General features: G+C 38.6%; 1 protein-coding gene across 2 annotated transcripts; it reads right to left on the bottom strand.

Moving 5' to 3' along the window:
- Positions 1 to 671: 671 nt before the first annotated feature.
- LOC123764744 (tether containing UBX domain for GLUT4) lies at positions 672 to 17,720 on the bottom strand. 2 transcript variants are annotated; one of them, XM_045752826.2, is made up of 11 exons: positions 17,513 to 17,720; positions 15,860 to 15,915; positions 12,806 to 12,975; positions 11,139 to 11,319; positions 9,620 to 9,705; positions 8,235 to 8,489; positions 6,541 to 6,668; positions 5,702 to 5,835; positions 4,348 to 4,571; positions 2,275 to 2,452; positions 672 to 1,055 (listed from the first exon to the last, which is right to left on the bottom strand). In XM_045752826.2, the coding sequence occupies exons 1-11, from the start codon at positions 17,594 to 17,596 to the stop codon at positions 869 to 871; spliced, it is 1,683 nt and encodes a 560-aa protein (XP_045608782.1). In that variant the 5' UTR covers positions 17,597 to 17,720; the 3' UTR covers positions 672 to 868. The 2 variants fall into 2 exon arrangements, with proteins under 2 accessions (XP_045608782.1, XP_045608783.1); XM_045752827.2 differs by having other exon boundaries at positions 6,541 to 6,665; positions 17,513 to 17,718.
- Between the last annotated feature and the right edge of the window lie 609 nt (positions 17,721 to 18,329).

The raw sequence follows: 18,329 nt of genomic DNA, 5'->3' as shown, positions 1-18,329 counted from the left end.
GTACTGGGTCGGCCTATACGTATCAACAAACTCAAGCACCAAGGAAAACCTCGAATACCGAGTCAAATTTTTCCAAGAAATTGAGTTAGAAACTGAAAAATTAAAAAAGACAGGGCATTCGAAAACAGATTCCACTGTACTGTACTACTAATTCCTGTTAGCAGGCAGAGAGCTTTCTCTTCCTATAGTTCATGGCAAGCCTTACTCTACTAGTTTTGTTCTGGAACATGACCTGCCAATTAGTTAACAACCAGACACCCAATTATTGCTGGGTAAATAGGGGGCCAAACTTAAGGATTAGCACCCAGGCAATTCTCCCTGGCCAGGACTCTAACCTGGATCACCTTGTTTGTGAGGTGCAAGGCAAGTGTACTACCACTGGACCACCCTTGTGTGTGTAAAGACCTAAGCGTAGTTACAGGATGAGAGTTACGCTCGTGGTGTCCCGTCTTCCCCTCACTCTTTCATATAACACTTTGAAACTTTGTGTGTGCATACATGTTCTTTATATACAGGCACTGTGTCCAATTAATAAAGTATTGTATATTTTTACAGTACTCCAATCATTTCTCCAATGTATAAAAAATATTGTATAACACAAATATAAAGCTAGTGTGAATTTATATTTAATTTTGCCTCCAGATCACACGAACATTAAAAAATACAAAAAATTGGCAGTTTGACTTCAGTTTATTTCTTTAAGAAACAAAAAAAAAAAAAAAAGCTTGTTAAAAATTCCCAATATCAAATTCCTTGCTTATGAACATGTAACATGAAAGGAGAAAGCAATATGCTGTACATGCTTGTATGGATAAATATTTCATAGTGGTAATCTACAGTATAACAATGTTTAAGGCTTAATACAGTATCACTTTTGCACCTTCTTGAACCACTTCGGAAGTTTAGGTACAGCGCCAGTGTTTCGGTTACTTGCGTTTGTCCTCTTACTGTAATGACTTTCTTCATTCTCCCTCTCTGTGGCTGTAGACACTTTACTTGAATTTGCAGAAACCGAACATCCAGAGGAGGTTGCAGCGGTAATTTGTCGACGTTGCCTGAAATTCAAGAGCATCTCACTAAAATGAGAAAATATGCTTGCAAATAATGCTCAAGAGTACTTTCATATACAAAACAAGATATAATATGATTCCAGTTTGGCAAGTAGGAATGCATTTTTAGGCTAGCATATCTTGATATACAGAGGGCGATGCACAAGTACAGTGTGTGTGTGTACACCCTCATGGAATATCCCATTTTTTTCCAGGATCAAAAATTTAGTTTTCCTGCCACCTCCCTCTTAATTTAATGTCCCTTGATAAAATAACCCGAGAAATTAGATGTGGAAAAAGGAGGGGATATGGATAATGTGCCAGGAGGCATGGAATAGGACCAGAGGACTGGAAAAAAGATAAGTGACTTTAGTAGATAAGTACCACTTTATACAAATAAAGAACAACATAGTAAGAATTATAAAGGCATTAGCTGATCAGGTGTAGTGGACAAAGCACTTGGTAAGATAGTGATAAGAGTACAGGAAATTACAGAGAATTCAGTAATTTCTAGAGGCTGATTGGTAGAAGAGGGTGTTCAGATATTTGCATTGAGAGCTTAGAATGAAAACATGCACTACACATTGTAAAGTACAGTATACACAACATTTATGGACTTGGAAAAAGCCCATGACAAAGTTAATAGGGAAGAATTTGCAAAAAATGATGAGCATGTATGTAATTGGTAGCAGTGTTAAATGCTGTGAAAGGTTTATACACTTTAGGTACAGTAACAATGCATGTGTCAATTAACGGTGACATGAGTGACTGGTTATACTGTATATATTAATGTAAGGTTAGGTGCATGCTAGCTTTGTGTGCCGTCACCCTGGTTATTCAATATATATACTTGCACGGAATTTGGGGGGGTTTTTATCAGGTAAGAAGGTTAGAGGGGTGTGAACCTAATGTGCATTATTTCAACAGAATGAAGGAGAGCTATGTAGACTAGTTGAAAAGTTTAAACACCTGGCATGTGTGATAGAGAAATTTGATAGACCTTTCCATACATAATAATGGATCAAACTCTTAATCTTTTGATTCATTGAAAGATAAGCATCCACATTAAGTGAAATCATTAATGCTTCTAGACAAATTAAGAAGCTTCTTAAGTATGAAAACTGCCACCAAAATGGGAGCATGCTCTTGACCCATTGAGGTGCTTTTATACATGTAAGTAATCTTGCAATTGTCAAGGTTGTCAGTGATATACTGTTCTACTCACTTCCTTGGTGCCAGGCTACCATAGGCCCCACTGAATGATGACTTCTTTGCTAATGTATCACTGTTCAAGTAAGGTGGTCCTCCACTTGTAGATCCAAAATATATGCGAGCATTAGGAACACACTCAGCAGCAACAAGTGTCAAGTCTGTCGACAGGATGCGTGGAGGATGTCTGGTATCTGAAATTTAAAGTTAATATTTGATCAGTTACATATACAGTTAAATATAAATGACTATACAGTGGAACCTTGGTCTAAGAATGCCTCAGAGTACGAATTTTTTGGTGTACGACATCAATTTCGTTGTAAAATTTTACCCAGTGTACGACGTTTGCTTTGGAGTACGACTCGTTTATTAATATGTACAGTACAGTGGGGGCCTTGACTTACGACCCGTCTCTGGGAACAAATTAAATCTGCGAGTCGAAAATTCATAAATCAAAACGAATTTTCCCATTAGAAATACAGTAATGTAAATTGAATTAATCCGTTCCACACCCCCAAAATTATTAACTTTAAAATACACTTTATACCAGATAACACACATTTTGTACTAGTTAAAATACAATACTGTATGTATATCTTACCTTGAATGAGGACTCTTGTTGGCGCATGGAAGATGGGTAGGAGGAGAGGTGTTTGGGTTTGGAAGGGGAGTCCCCTTCCATTATAACATCAGGAAGTGATGACTTTTCTGGGGTACACACACTCTTTACGTTTTGTCTGCATACCACTAGGACCTACGTGTGGCTCACTGCTTGTTTTTCTCACAAAAAACCTGTCTAGTGACACTTGTTTTTCCCTACGTTGTAACACTTGTCTGAAGTGAGACATCACATTGTCATTAAAAAGGTTAACACAACAGCTTGCTACAGCTTGATTTGGGTGACACTTTTCAGCAAAACTTTGCAATTCTTCCCATACTGTACACATTTTCTTAATAAATGAGGAAGGGGACATCCTCTACTCTACATCAACAACCCTCATACCATTTTTATGTTTACGAATGATCTCTTGTTTTTCCTCTGTGGTCATCCTCACATGTGTTTTATTAGGTTGAACCTTACCACTGACTTTTTTGGGACATGGCATGATACATAATAATTACTTTTATGTTCAAAAAACAAAAACGCACAAAAATAATTAAATTTTTGCAAGCACGATCGTCACTAAGTGGGTGGCTCTGGTAAACTGAAACGGGGTTGGCCATACCATCAGGAGCGACGCGATCAGTCGACCCATACGTGTATCAACAAAGTCGCTAGTCGAGGCAAAGGTCGTAAGTCGAGGTGCATTTTTCTATGAAATTTTCGTCGTAACTTGAAAAATTCGTAAGTAGGGGCAGTCATAAGTCGAGGTGCCATTGTACTTGTATTGGTCAGGCGCATGGTTCTGCCGGGCGAGGCACTCTCAGTTTACCAGTGTATTGCACCTAGTGACAACTGCGCTTGAATTCTTTGTGAAGATTTTTTTTTTTTATTTGTTTTTTTTTTTGTTTCTTTCTTTCATGGTCACATCTTTCTTGTGACAATGGGTCACAAGAAAGTCAGTGGTAAAGTTCAACCTAAGAAAATAGTTGTGAAGACGACAATAGAGGAAAAATAAGAGATCATTCTTAATGTGAAGATGGTGTACATGGGGTTGATCTGTCTAGGCAATACAACAAATCTATGTCAACAATAAGCACTATTGAAAAGAAAAAGGAAATTGAGGACAAAAAGTGTAACAAGGTTGGAGGCCAGAGTTGGACTCAACCCAAATGAGTCTTATTTCAACCAAACAGCATGTTACCTTACAAGTAGATAGGCATCTGTGATCCCCAGCCACTTGGGTCAACATTTAGGGTTCTCTCTAAGTAACTGAACCCTCTCTTTCTAACCCTCACTTGTTCACATGCAGCCCTCAAGTATTACATTATTTGACTGTATTTGTACTCTATACTTCATTAGGTCTAACTCCCTATATTATGTTCTTATTGGTTGACTGATCTGAGCTACCCAAGACATTAAAAATAAAAACAACATTTTTATACTGTAATTACAAAATAAATGTAAAAAGACACAAAAATAACTTACGTAGATTAAATTTTGCTGTAGGATCAACTAGAAATGGCCTGAGGAAGTCCATTACATTGGCAACAGTTTCAGCCGACTTGAATGATGCCTGAATGACGTGATCGTCAGGAAAGTGTATTCGTAACTGGGTGACCGGATATTTGTTGAGAGCAGAGAGGATTTTAGCATTTTTCTCCATCTCTCGCATCTGCTGAGTCATGATGGGTGCTTCTGCCAAGGCCTGCCTGGTAGGTAAATAACAAGATAGCCTTAGTAATGTAATCTATTTATATTCAACATAGCACTCTAATGGTTGGTAAGGCAGCCACATGACACTGGGAAGGCAACCATGACAATGGTAAGGCAACCGTGACAATGGTAAGGCAACCGTGACAATGGTAAGGCAATCGTGACAATGGTAAGGCAACTGTGACAATGGTAAGGCAACTGTGACAATGGTAAGGCAACTGTGACAATGGTAAGGCAGCCATGACAATGGTTATCTTGAGATGATTTTGGGGCTTAGCGTCTCGGCGGCCCAGTCTTCGACCAGGCCTCCTTTTTGTTAACCCCCCCCCCCCCAAGGTCAACCCGTAGCATCTGTCTAACTCCCAGGTACAATGTACTTATTTACTGCTAGGTGAACAGGGGCATCAGGGTGAAAGAAACTGCCTATTTATTTCTGCCTCCACCAGGGATCGAACCCGGAACCTCAGGACTATGAATTCCGAACACTGTCCATTCAGCTGTTAGGCCCCTGGTAAGGCAGCTATAACACTAGTAACGCAGCCGTAACACTGGTAAGGCAGCCGTAACACTGGTAAGGCAGCCATGACAAATGTTTCCAGGACACTTCATCTACTTGATGGAGGTAAAACATCAACAATGTTGTGTAAACACCAGCATCCAGACACATAATGAACAACCTGGTACATGGTTCCTAGTCCATGAACTAGGACCATGGACCTGGTCCATTGTCCACAGTTCATGACCCTAGAGCATGGATGTAAATTAAACTTTAAAGTAAATCAAGGAATTTCAGGCTAGAAAACAAAAAACTTTTATACTTTTCTATTCTCCTTTTCCAAATATAATGTACAGTACTACAGTATTTGTTTATATTTTTCCAATAATCTCTCGCTTGAGTATGCTTACCGAGGACATCCTCATTCTTTCCTTCTACTCCTTCTCGTACAATATGAAACTTTGAGTTCTGTTAGATTATAAGCTTTGAAATTGTTGGAAAGTTTGTTTTTGCAATATTATAATTTAAAAATTACCTGACTCAATTATCAATCTTTTCACATTCACAAAGAAGACCTGACAGCAGTACTCAAAACTGCTACAGGTGAAACAGAAGACATTCAATACATACATGATTTTCTGTTGCTCTTGGTATAAATTCTTCACCTCATTAACAGATAATTCAAAAAAGGTTTCATCTTCTTCTTGAACATGAGTTGGAGGAGCATCACCCATACTGAAGAGGATGGCATCATGGGAACCAAGCTGGAAACAAAATTTAACCTAAATATCTGCGACTCGGGTGTTAATGACTCAGCTCTTTGGTCTTTAGTGTGTCCTGCAAGCAGTCCTCCAGTATCAGATAATCAACATACATAAACGTTGCAAATTTTAGATATTACAGTATATAGCATCCCCCCCCCCTTTAAAAAATACAGTACCTTATTGCAAATGATATTCTCAAAATAACAGGAAAATCATACGAAAAACATTCATTATAAGACATTTCCAAATTCAACGTGAGATTAAGCAGACATGGCCTAGAGTAGCACCAGTTCAAGGGGGTAGTATGACATCTTTCATTTCATCACACACTGATTACACAGACAAACTTGACTACACTATGCCACCACACCACACACAAGTAGGAACATTTAATAATTTGTATCAATGTAACTGCAGATATACAGTAATACAGTGCAAACAAATGCTAAACAAAAATTACAAATAACTGCACTATGATTTTTTTGAATAACTGGAATACATGATGGTGTACAGAGCATTCTACAGAGCATACACAATTATGCTCATGTGGTGCCCATCACTGAAGCTGTGTGTTGTGTTGTTGTTAAAGATTTAGCTACTCAGGACCAAGTGTCCATGTAGCACGGGCTATGGTGAGCCCGTAACTGTGTGTTGTGTACACATTTATGTTTACATCATTACAGAATGAAGAACAAAAATGCACACCTTAATTACTGTCTCCTCCGTCAACATTGACGAGGGCTCGTGGTCTGCAGGGTTGCTTCCTGACATTGGAGCACACTGTCCTTCAAGAAGATCCATTGGCGCTGGGGATTCCATCGGCTCACTCACTTCTGATTATTTTAATTGTGTAATTACGCAATGTACATGGCATGTAAAATGAATAGGGGTGCCTATTTTACTGTTACATCTTTACCATCATCAAGCAATGTGCTCAAGTCCCCAAAACTTTGAGTATTCTTCATTTGCTTCCTTAAATCAATTTTTTAAATTATTAAACAAAATACTGTATAGTATACAGCATGTGAAAAATATCGTAAAGTCAACTTCTCTCATAAATTTTCATATCAATTGATGAAATAATAATCAATCTCATTATTGTATCATATCAAGTAAATTTTATCCCCAGACATCATCTGTAAGACTGACAATATCCCAAGAGGCCAACCCAATTTCTTGCTTTAAATCGACTCCAGTTCTGTATTTGCCATGACTGTCTAACAATGAGAAGGATGACCTTAAAATAATTGAAAGATCAAGAGAGATTATAAAGCCTTGGCTCCAACCCAGGTTAGAAAACTGGTTCCAAACCTTTTGGAAGGTCATGTCTCAGGAAAAACGTGAAGTGCAAGATGAGCTGTGGGAAGGGCAAGTCCTAAGCCAGCTAGCACGAGTCAAAAGTTATTTACTCTGTACAATGCCCAAAATGCAATAAAACATCCTAGAGCCGTCGCAGCTGGAGGAATCGCCAATAAAAGTCTTGAACTAAACATTTGACAGAATATTTGGTTAAACTCTTCCTTTCCTGATGATGGCAAATGAAAATAATACAGGTTAGCAGTGGCCTATGCATTCAACTTAATAAAGTTTCCATATTTCCTACTTTCAAAATAATAAAATTAACAAAAAAATTTAAACTAATTCCTACTGTATCACACAAAGATTTTCATTAATTCAGTTATTAAATGGACTCTGTACAATTATAATGGTATCCCTCAAAATTGTCACCCTGACTGAAAAATTTAGTATCTATTTTTTCTTATGAAATGTAGTTCTGCATTCAAAAAGGTGGAAAATATACAAACAATATCTACACTTACACTGCCTTGAGCAGTGGTCCACATACCATCTAGCACTGTGGTGTGAGGCACGACCAAACAATATATATTTTTGTTCAGTTTACATATGAAATACTGTATATTGAAAAGCAAGGAATCTATAGGCAAAAGTAAAAGAAACACCAAAATAAATACACACATTGAAGATCTTTTTGTTGACAAGATAAGTGTGGTCTTGGTCATACATTGATTGGGGACCAGGAGCTTATGACTGCTCGACTCCAAAATATTTTGCATCGTCCCCAAGCCTACCGAGACACATCATTAAGGTCTTGGAACTATATGGGCAACATTGGAATTGAAACAGTGATGTAAACCATAGTATATTCACTTGACAATGACCACACTTCACAAGATGATCAACACATGACAACTGCTCATCGAGGGTTAATGACATTAAAAGATACAGTAATGAAACTCACCAAAGGCCCCTCTATGCAATAAACAGTAGTTGATCACAAAAATTACACCTTACAAAAGTATTAGAGTACAGTACAGTATTCACACACAAGTTTCAGAGTACAGTAGGTATTAAAACAATACCTCAACCAAGAAATTCACCTGTAATATCAGGCTGTGGCAAATTCTTCTGAGACTGAATTACATCTGGAACTATACTGTGGCTGGAGGACACTAAATCTAGACTCAGTTCAGGGACAACGTCGACAGCATGATGCCTGGGTTGATCTTGTAGATTATGTTCTAGACGTTCATGATGGACATGGACCTCGTGTGGCTCTGGAGCCTTGGCAACTGGCTGAGGCTCTCTTTGGTGGCAAGGTTGTGCACTAATATTCCCATCTTGTGATGCAGGTTCTAGAAGAAAAGAAAATATATTGTGTATATGGTCAAACATAACTACATATACTGTATACAGTATATTGAATATGCAGATAGTAGGTAAATAAATGAGAGAGGGAGTGGGGAAGGCCCCCAATGACATTCGGGCACATTTTCTTACACCTAATGCTTCTGTTCACGTAGCAGTAACAGGTACCCAGGCGTTGGCCAACTGTTATGGGTTGCATCCTGCAGAAGGTCAGTAGTTGGCCTAGAGGGACCTCAATAAGTCTAACAGGCTATCTGTCCCCGACAACACAAAACCATTCTATACAATACAGTATCCTAAAACTTGTATCTTCTGACAGATACTGCCTCCTTCTGTAAATTCCAGGACTAGTATTCTATGTTACATATTTCCATTTCATAAAAATGAAGAAGTTCAAACTATTACTGCATTTCCTACCATTCCTTATCTCTCTTCCTTCAAGAAGCACTTGTGATGTCTTCTGGCTATTAGCCAATATTCTTACCATAAATATATTCTTCTGACCCTGCATTAGAAGGCAACTCTGCCCTTGATGTGCCTATTTATACAAAAATAAAATATTAAAAAATATTGTATTGTACTGAAGTTACCTAAAAAAGTCAAACATGGCAAACAGCGGTAATAGAAAACAAGATGAAGAATGAATGACAAGAGAGAGACTGGAGAGAATTCACAAATACTTACAAGTTTGCACAATTGCAAGATTATAGTTATGTTATTTCATGTAAGAGCTATAAGCTCGAATTACATTAATATTCAATACAGTATTTCCTACTGAATATAGCCAGGAATTGAGCACAAATGTTCCTTGGCAGTCATGTACAATATTGAAGGAAGCACCTATCTCTTATCTATGATGACATTGGTTCACTAACATGATGGTCTAGTCACTAGTGGATTGTTTACATCTGTCTGCTTGTAATAAAGAGCACTCTTAGTTGTACAGACAATGTATATAAAGTACAATATTTTCATGAACAAATCCACAAGGGCCGTGACGAAGATTCGAATCACGGCCCTTGTGGATTTGTTCATTTGATGCATCATGCTATTGTGATTTCTGTGTGTTACAAGATTTTCATTTCTTTTTTACAGAACAAGTATTTCTAAATTTTACCTTCAATTTCTTGAGAAGCCTTCGGTTTTGACAATGGAGCGGACACGTGGGCTTGACTATTTGAGTGTGCTGACTGGATGCTATACCTAAAAATTAAAGATAGAAATACTGTACTTTAAATTTGATTAATAAAATATACAGTCAGCATTGTGTTAACACCTTTCATATTTGTTCGTATTACAGAGTCTTTGTCTTACAAGTCGGGAGATACGCTCTTCACACAAAAGTTGGAAGTCGGGAAATACGCTCTTCACACAAAAGTTCAAATGACTAGTGAAGACATTCATCATGCTCAGCCATGAAAGACTTAGGCTTCAGGTTGGCTGGAAGTGTGAGTGCCAGTGACACGGAAACACACTGAGGCTGGCCCACCTCAATCACAACATACGGAAAGACACTAAGCACTATTGCATTCAAACCAGGGAGAAGGGGCAACAAACAAGCACAGTTGCAAGTCAAAACTGAAAGTAACCAGGAAAGACAAATCATAAGAACATAAAAAAGTAAAGATACTGCAGAAGGCCTATTGGCCTATACGAGGCAGCTCCTATTTATATCCACCCATTCATATACCTGAACATTTGTATATGTCTAACCTGTGCTTGAAACAATCCAGCGATCTCATATCTATTTATTAGTTCCCTTGTAATTTGTTCTATAAATCAACATTACTGTTTCAATCCAGTATTAATCCAGGTCTTTCCCAAATCTAAACCTATCCAATTATGTCCATTGTTTTATGTTCTACACTGAGTTAATATATTTAAAACCTCATTTATATACAGTTTATTATACATGTATTCTCATCCATTTAACACTTCAATAGTATCAGTCCTTATGCTTCATCTTCCAAAAGAAAGTAAGCTATGCTTTATTAATCTCTCTTCTTATGGTAGGTTCCTAATTCCTGGGGTTAACTTTGTCATCTTTCTCTACATGTGTTCAGGTAAATTTATATCCATTCTAGTGCAGAGACCAAAGTGAACTGCATATTCTAAATGGGGCCTAACAAGGCCTCAGGAATAATATTAGACATCTTTTGTGCTAATATTTCTAAAAAATAAATCCCCGATTCTTATTTAAATTATTCTGAACATATAGACATTATTTTTTAGTCTAAGGCCTCCTGCTTAGCACAAATTCTAGATCTTTCTCACACTGACTTCATAATTTTGTCTGGCTCAGCCTTGGAGACATGTTTGGTATTAATTTTTCTATTTGTTTAATAACTTCCTCTTTGGTAACCATTAAACTCGTTACCTTGTCTTTTTGCCACCTACATTGATTTGTTCAGCTGCAGGTATGATGTTAAATTCTTCTCTAGTAAATACAAAGACAAATTACTCAAAGAAATGAGCCGTATTGTAAATGTCATTATCAGTTACCTGACCTACCACGGTTCTGAGTTGGAATGTGAGTTTAGTATCCAAATGTGGGAATTTTTGAGTATAAACGAGTATAGAAATAATAATGTCATTGGATAACATGTGTTCAATTTCCAAGATGCAAGAGAACTCACCTAAGCATGCACTTCCCACTGAGAATTCCAAGAGCTTTGAGGGAAGTAGTTCTCAGTTCTTCACCCCTGATTCTTCTCATTGTATACACAATGACGGGCTCCCGGTCACCATCACCAGGGGGAAGGAGAGGTCCCGAGTTACCATTCACTTCGTGGTAAGAAAGAATTTCCCACAAAGTAGCTGTTTCAAGATATAAAGCTTTATTAAGCAACTCATATAATACATATAATTCATACATATAACATATACAGTGGCACCTCGACTTACGATTGCCCCGACTTACGATAATTTCAAGTTACGATGTAAATTTGATAGAAAAATGCAACTCGACTTATGATAGTGTTGTCGACTAACGATATTTGTTGGTACACGTTTGGGTCGACCGAGCTCGTGGTTCCTGGTCACGTGGGCCAACCTGCCTCAGTTTACTAGAGCTGCATGCTAAGTGACGATCGTGCCTATAAGAAATTCCGTTTTTGTGGCGATTATTTGCTTTTTGAACATAAAACTGATTATTATATATCATGCCATGGGTCCCAAGAAAGTCAGTGGTAAGGTTGAACCTAAGAAAATAGTTGTGAGTAGAGGCAGTAGAGGATGTCCCTTCCTCATTATGAAAATGTGTGAAGTATTGGAAGAACTGCAAAATTTTTTTGAAAAAAACTCACCCAGATAAGCTGTAGCATGCCATTGCATTGACCTTTAAATGACAATGTGATGTCTTACTATAGACAAGTGTCAAAATGTAGGGAAAAACAAGTGTCTTTAGACAGATTCTTCATAAGACAAACAAGCAGTGAGCCACAAGCAGGTCCTAGTGGTATGCAGGCAAAACATGCCAGAGTGTATCCAGAAAAGTCATCAGTGCCTGATGTTATAATGGACGGGGACTCCCCCTTCCAAACAGTAACACCTCTCCTCCTCCTCCCCCTCCCCCCTCATCACCATCTTCCATATGCCATCAAGAGTCCTCCATAAAGGTAAGATAAACATATGTACTGTATTGTAGTTAGTGAAAAAAATTGTATTCAGTATAAAATGTATTTGTAAGTTAATATTTTGGAGGGTGGGGAACGGATTAATTCAATTCCCCTTATTTCTTATAGGAAAAATCGCTTCAACTTATGATACATCTCTGGGAACGGATTACCATCGTAAATCGAGGCCCCACTGTATATAACATATAACTCATATAGTACATATAATTAATAAGTAATTTATTAATTACTTATATAAAATACAAAAAGACCTAAAAAAATCCTAAGTTAATGTCTACTGCTTTTATTGTCATAATCACTATCATATTATTGAATGATGAATACTATGTTACAATTCATGTTACTCTTAATATAAGATGTAGATGTAAGCTCCAGATCATTTCCAACTGGCCAACTGGCTGAGAGAAATTGAGTGATTAATAATCAATAGAGTCAATCAAAAATATAAGTAATAATAAGTGTTCAGGCCATGTTGCAAAACAGTTAAGAAATACCACTTCTTATAGAGTAATAAACTAATGGAATAGTTAACACAACAAACACTCTGGAAATACTTATTTGATAAAATTAGAAAAACCTTCACTAGCCACAGCCTTCCTGTTCCTAACTGGGCTACAAGAGACTGCACAGAGAGATAAACTTGGGTAAACATATATTAAATAACTTACTTGTAGCTGGAAAGTCATGAATAAGCCTTTGGCCAGAATCTGTAGCCACATTAACAATAACAGTCTCTGCTGTCCGTGGGGCATCAGTTTTAATGAGCTCTAGTTGACACTTGTTAGGAAGTCCGGCATAACGCACTGTGCTGCTGACATCCAACATGCGATGAAGGTGTCTGTGGAGGAATTTTTAACAATAAATCCTGCAGAGAATTTAACAACATTATAAGACTAAAATTATTTTGAAATAAACTGAAACTTTTCGAAATTTAATGTAGTCATATCAATGAACAAGATAAATACAAAATAATTAATATCTACTGCCTCAACTACAGTAGAACCCTGACCTAAGAACATGACTTACAAAGACCCGATCTTATGAAAGGCCTTCAAAATCTCCAAATTAGCATCTGGATCTACTGTACATATCCAGTCTTTTATCCTCTTAATTCAAACAGTGTTACTTTTATGTGTTTACTAGTTGTGTTTACTAGTTGTGTTTTTGCGGGGGTTGAGCTTTGCTCTTTCGGCCCGCCTCTCAACTGTCAATCAACTGTTGACTAACTACTATTTATTTATTTATTTTTTTATTTTTTTTTCCCCCACACCACCCACACACACACCCCAGGAAGCAGCCCGTGACAGCTGACTAACTCCCAGGTACCTATTTACTGCTAGGTAACAGGGGCACTTAGGGTGAAAGGAACTTTGCCCATTTGTTTCTGCCTCGTGCGGGAATCGAACCCGCGCCACAGAATTACGAGTCCTGCGCGCTATCCACCAGGCTACGAGGCCCCACACAGCCATGTGTGCATGGCTGTGGGGGGTGCTACAGAAACATCAACATGGCCAAGAGCACCAAGCAGCAGATCCATACTGCCCCAGTCAGCAGTATTCTCATGTCCAGTGTAGATTCATGTAGACTATTGCATATGTATAACAAGGAAACTACTAATAATAGTACAGTAGCTGATAAGAAGAGAAAGTATGTTTGTGATACACCAGTACTTGCCTAGTTGTGCTTGCAGGGGATTGAGCCCCTGCAAGCACAACTCTCTCCTCTCAACTGTCAATCAACTGGTGTACAGATTCCTGAATTGAAACTACGTATGTATGGAGACTGTTCCACCACTTCACTGCCTAATGCATTTCATTTGTTATCTACCCTGACACAGAAAAAAATCTTTTTAATATCTCTGTGGCTCATTTGGGTACTCAGTTTCCACATATGTCCCCTTGTTCATGTTCCACCCATGCTAAATAGTTTGTCTTTGTCCACCCTGTCAATTCCCTTGAGAATTTTATAGGTGGCACTGTATTCACATCTTCCCTAACTTAACTATCCTAACAGGGCCTAATAACTAAGTGGACAGCGCTTCGGATTTGTAGTCCTGAGGTTCCGGGTTCGATCCCCGGTGGAGGCGGAAACAAATGGGCAGTGTTTTTATTACCCTGATGCCTCTGTTAGACAGAGGGAGTTAACCTGGGAGTTAGACAGCTGCTATGGGCTGCTTCCTGGGGGTGTGTAACAAAAAGAAGGCCTGGTCGAGGACCTGGCTGCGGGGACGCTAAGCCCAGAAATCGTCTCAATATAACCTCAAGATAACTCTTCCGTCTTCCAGGGACGTGAAGTTTAGTTCCCATAGCCTTTCCTCGTAACTCATAACTGGAAACTGAAATTTCCTCATAACTGGAATCTTCTCTAACTTTGTCGTATTCAGCGAAACTGAAGATGAAGCGCCACATTCACAACATTTGCAAGAATAAAATTGGAATATGCAACAGCTGCTTGTGTCCATATCTTAAGAGGCACCTGCTACTAAATGGCTTCTGGAACTGAAAAACATGTGCTATGACAAGAGGCTGGAGGCATTAAATATGCCAAAGCTGGAAATTGAAGGAAAAAAAAGAGGTACAGTAATATGATCACTAAATACAAAACAGTGACAGATACCAACACAATTGACAAGGTGGATTTTTTTAATTTTTTTATGAGACAGTTATGCTGCCACTTACATAAGTAGAGCTTCATACAGAGAGAATATAATTGAAAAAGGTTCTATAAGAAGGATTTGTATACCCATTAAATTGCAAGTACAGTACGTACAGTGGTACCTCGGCTTACGAATGCCCCTCTTTACAAACTTTTCGGGTTACGAGTCCGAATTCTTTGTAAAATTTGAATCAGGTTATGAAGTTTGCCTCAATAAACGAAGTTTGTTGATATGCGTATGGCCAACCTAGCGCATGGTGGTACGGCGATCACTCGGTTTACTAGTGCCTCCCGCCTAGTGACTATCGCACCTGAATTCTTTGTAAAGAATTTTCGGATTTTTGGCTACTTGAACATAAAAGTTGTTATTATATATCTTGCCATGTGTTCCAAGAAAGCCAGTGGTAAGGTTCAAGCCAAGAAAACACATGTGAGAATGACCATAGAGGAAAAACAAGAGATCATTCGTAAACATGAAAATGGTACAAGGGTTGTTGAACTAGTTAGGCAGTACAACAAATCTGTCAACAATATGCACTGTAATTGCTAAAAGGACATTATGAGTGCTAAAGTGGCAAAAGGCGTATCAACAATCACGAAACAAAGAACACTAACACTTGGGGATGTTGGAAAGTTGTTATTAATTCATCCAGAGCAAGCTGTAGTAGGCCATTGTGTTAACCTATGTATGACAATGTGATGTCTCACTTCAGAAGAGTTACAATGTAGGGAAAAACAAGTGTCACTAGACTGGTTTTAATGAGAAAAACAAGCAGTGAGCCACAAGCAGGTCCTAGTGGTATGCAGGCAAAACATACCAGAGTGTACCCCCTAAGTGTACGAACTGTTTCATGATCTTGACAAAGCATAGATGATCATTATATAGTAGGCTACCTTTGGGAGAGAGAGCATAATACAGTGTACCTCGAGCACACCCTGACCCATGTGCTGTCTTCACACCTAAATCAACATAATAATACAGCTCAGAAATTTTGAACGATTACATACAAGCTTACGATATATTTTAGTAAAAATAAGTTAGTTAATATTTGGAAAATTAGTCTTACTTGAGTTTATACTGATCTGGGTCAAAGCTTTCTTTCTTGCATGCATCTTCAATTATCTGAAAGAAAAATTTATAAATCAATACAGTACGTGATTTTACAAATTTAGACTAATGACATACCTATTTAAAAATAGGGCTTCGAGAGGGGAGGGAATTATCAGGGGGAAAGTGTCAAGCCATTACAACTATATATAGCACTTGAAAGGGATCAGAATAAGTATTTGAGATGGGATGGGGGGGGGGGGGAAGGAATGGTGCCCAACCACTTGGACAGGTCGGGGATTGAACGACGACCTGCATGACTCGAGACCTTCGTTTTACAGTCCAGCCCAAGTGGTCTGGCCGGACCGAGGCCAGACTTGACTTGTGAGAGCTTGGTCCACCAGGCTGTTGCTTGGAGCGACCCCCCAGGCCCACATACAAAATTCTCAGGAGAACTGACAACATAGATAAGGACATCTTTAACACAGGTGGTACTCGCATAAGGGGACACAGGTGGAAGCCGAGTACAGTAACCAAATGAGCCACAAAGACATTAGAAAGAATTTTTTTCAGTGTCAGTAGTTAATAAATGGAATTCATTAGGAAGTGATGTGGTGGAGGATGACTCCATACGCAATTTCAAATGTAGATATGATAGAGCTCAAGAAGCTCAGGAACCTGCACACCAGTAGATTGACAGTTGAGAGGCGGGACCAAAGAGCTGAACTCCCGCAAGCACCCCTAGGCGAGTATTTCTAGGCAAGTACACCATAATAGGGAAAGGGGGAGACTACGAGATTGGTATCCAGCCAAGAACACCTACCAGAAGGTTTGTTATTAATGAAGCTCAAATGCCCTAATGTGCCAAGTAATGCTCAGCTGTTAGTCCATCTGGCCACTACCCAAACCATCACCAGGTGGTAGCAGACTGCATGTCAGCAAAGTTACACAAAGCAGCCAACCTCACATTTACTCTGACAAAACCTCAAACAAGCGGGAAGAAAAAGAGAGAAAACGGAAGGAAATGGAAGCAACCGAGTGACCATCTTTGAGGGAAGCTGTGATGTCCAAACCACACGTCAGAAAATAAAGAAACGGCGATGTTTCAGGTCCCCTCCTAGACTATTATCAAGTTGCATAATGGTCCAGGATGGACCAAAATGACTTCATATTCTGATGTGTGGTTTTGGACACATCTTCAACCATGTTATTGTGACTCATCATCTGCACTTGAAAAAGAGCTCTTTATCTACAGTATAAACTTAAATTTTAAATAGAAACAAATAAGTACAGTACAGTATATGATATTCTGCAGCAATTCTGCTTTATATGTTTACCATTATTGCCTAGAACACTACATAAAATAAATCCACTAGTCTTCGAACACTTACGAAAGTTGACATTCTCTGTTGCTTACTAAAAATTTAAATGACAATACTGTATTAAGATTGTTTGCAAAAATTTAAGGTATACATTGCACCAGGAGACTTGGTTCTATAAAATGACATTGAAATGGACGATGTCCATGCAAAACCCACGGATATATTAATACAAAAAAACTGGCGGTGTCTAAATATGTGGTGTGCATCAGGTGTGAGTGAAGGAGGTGTTGAGTGTGAGGTAGAAGGGACTGTAAGGAGTGAGGGAGTGAGTGTGTGAGGGAGCCTCTCACCTGCAAGATGCTGGTGTTGGGCGTCACCTTCACCACAGGTCTCCGGCCATTGGGACACAACACTGTCACCGAAGACGCTGCCATTGTCTCCGGGAGGTGTAGCAGCCTGTGTAGCCCCAAGGACAGTGTGGGTGTAACCCTGAGGCCCCTGAGACCTACAACATGAACAACACAGGGTGACAATGTAACGACACAATATCCGGCTTGTATTCTACATAACACTCTATATCATATGCCTTCACTTTAATTTATCGTAAAATATATATGCAAACAATTACATTTAAAACGAATGTATTAAAATAAGTAGTACAAGAATTTTTAATATTGGGAAATGTAATTGCAATATATTAGTATATAAGCCATTATGAAAGCGGTATTTATAAAGGGTAATTGTTCGCCTAAACCCGGATCCGGATTTGTTAAGGATTTTGGCTTCACGTCATGCTAGTAGGTTATCACCTAATAGTGCTTACTGGGAGCCTGCGCTCACATTGGTCTTACGTAAGTAGAATAATACTAATTTGTAATTATATAAAGTACATATGAGACATGATACAAAGGAGCATTCTTAGGTACACCATTAATGCTATTTAAATAAAGCAACTAATACGCACAGCATTTCAAGTATACCTTAACATAAATAGGTAACTTAGATTTACTTGAGGGCCACTGACACTAGTGGCCGCGACGAGGGCAGAAAGTCGGCGGGTTGTCGAAGGTCCCCCCCATTAGCCTTATTTATCTTCTCTGGTTCCATGGGTTAATAACCCTGTGGGGGAAAATCATCTACTTCTCAGTCCTACATTGTGGCTTGTTG

This window comes from Procambarus clarkii, chromosome 48 (assembly GCF_040958095.1).
Source record: "Procambarus clarkii isolate CNS0578487 chromosome 48, FALCON_Pclarkii_2.0, whole genome shotgun sequence".
In the NCBI taxonomy this organism is placed as follows: Eukaryota; Metazoa; Arthropoda; class Malacostraca; order Decapoda; family Cambaridae; genus Procambarus; species Procambarus clarkii.
The sequence above is the reverse complement of the archived record's forward strand: the minus strand, read 5'-3'. Positions and strand labels throughout refer to the sequence as shown.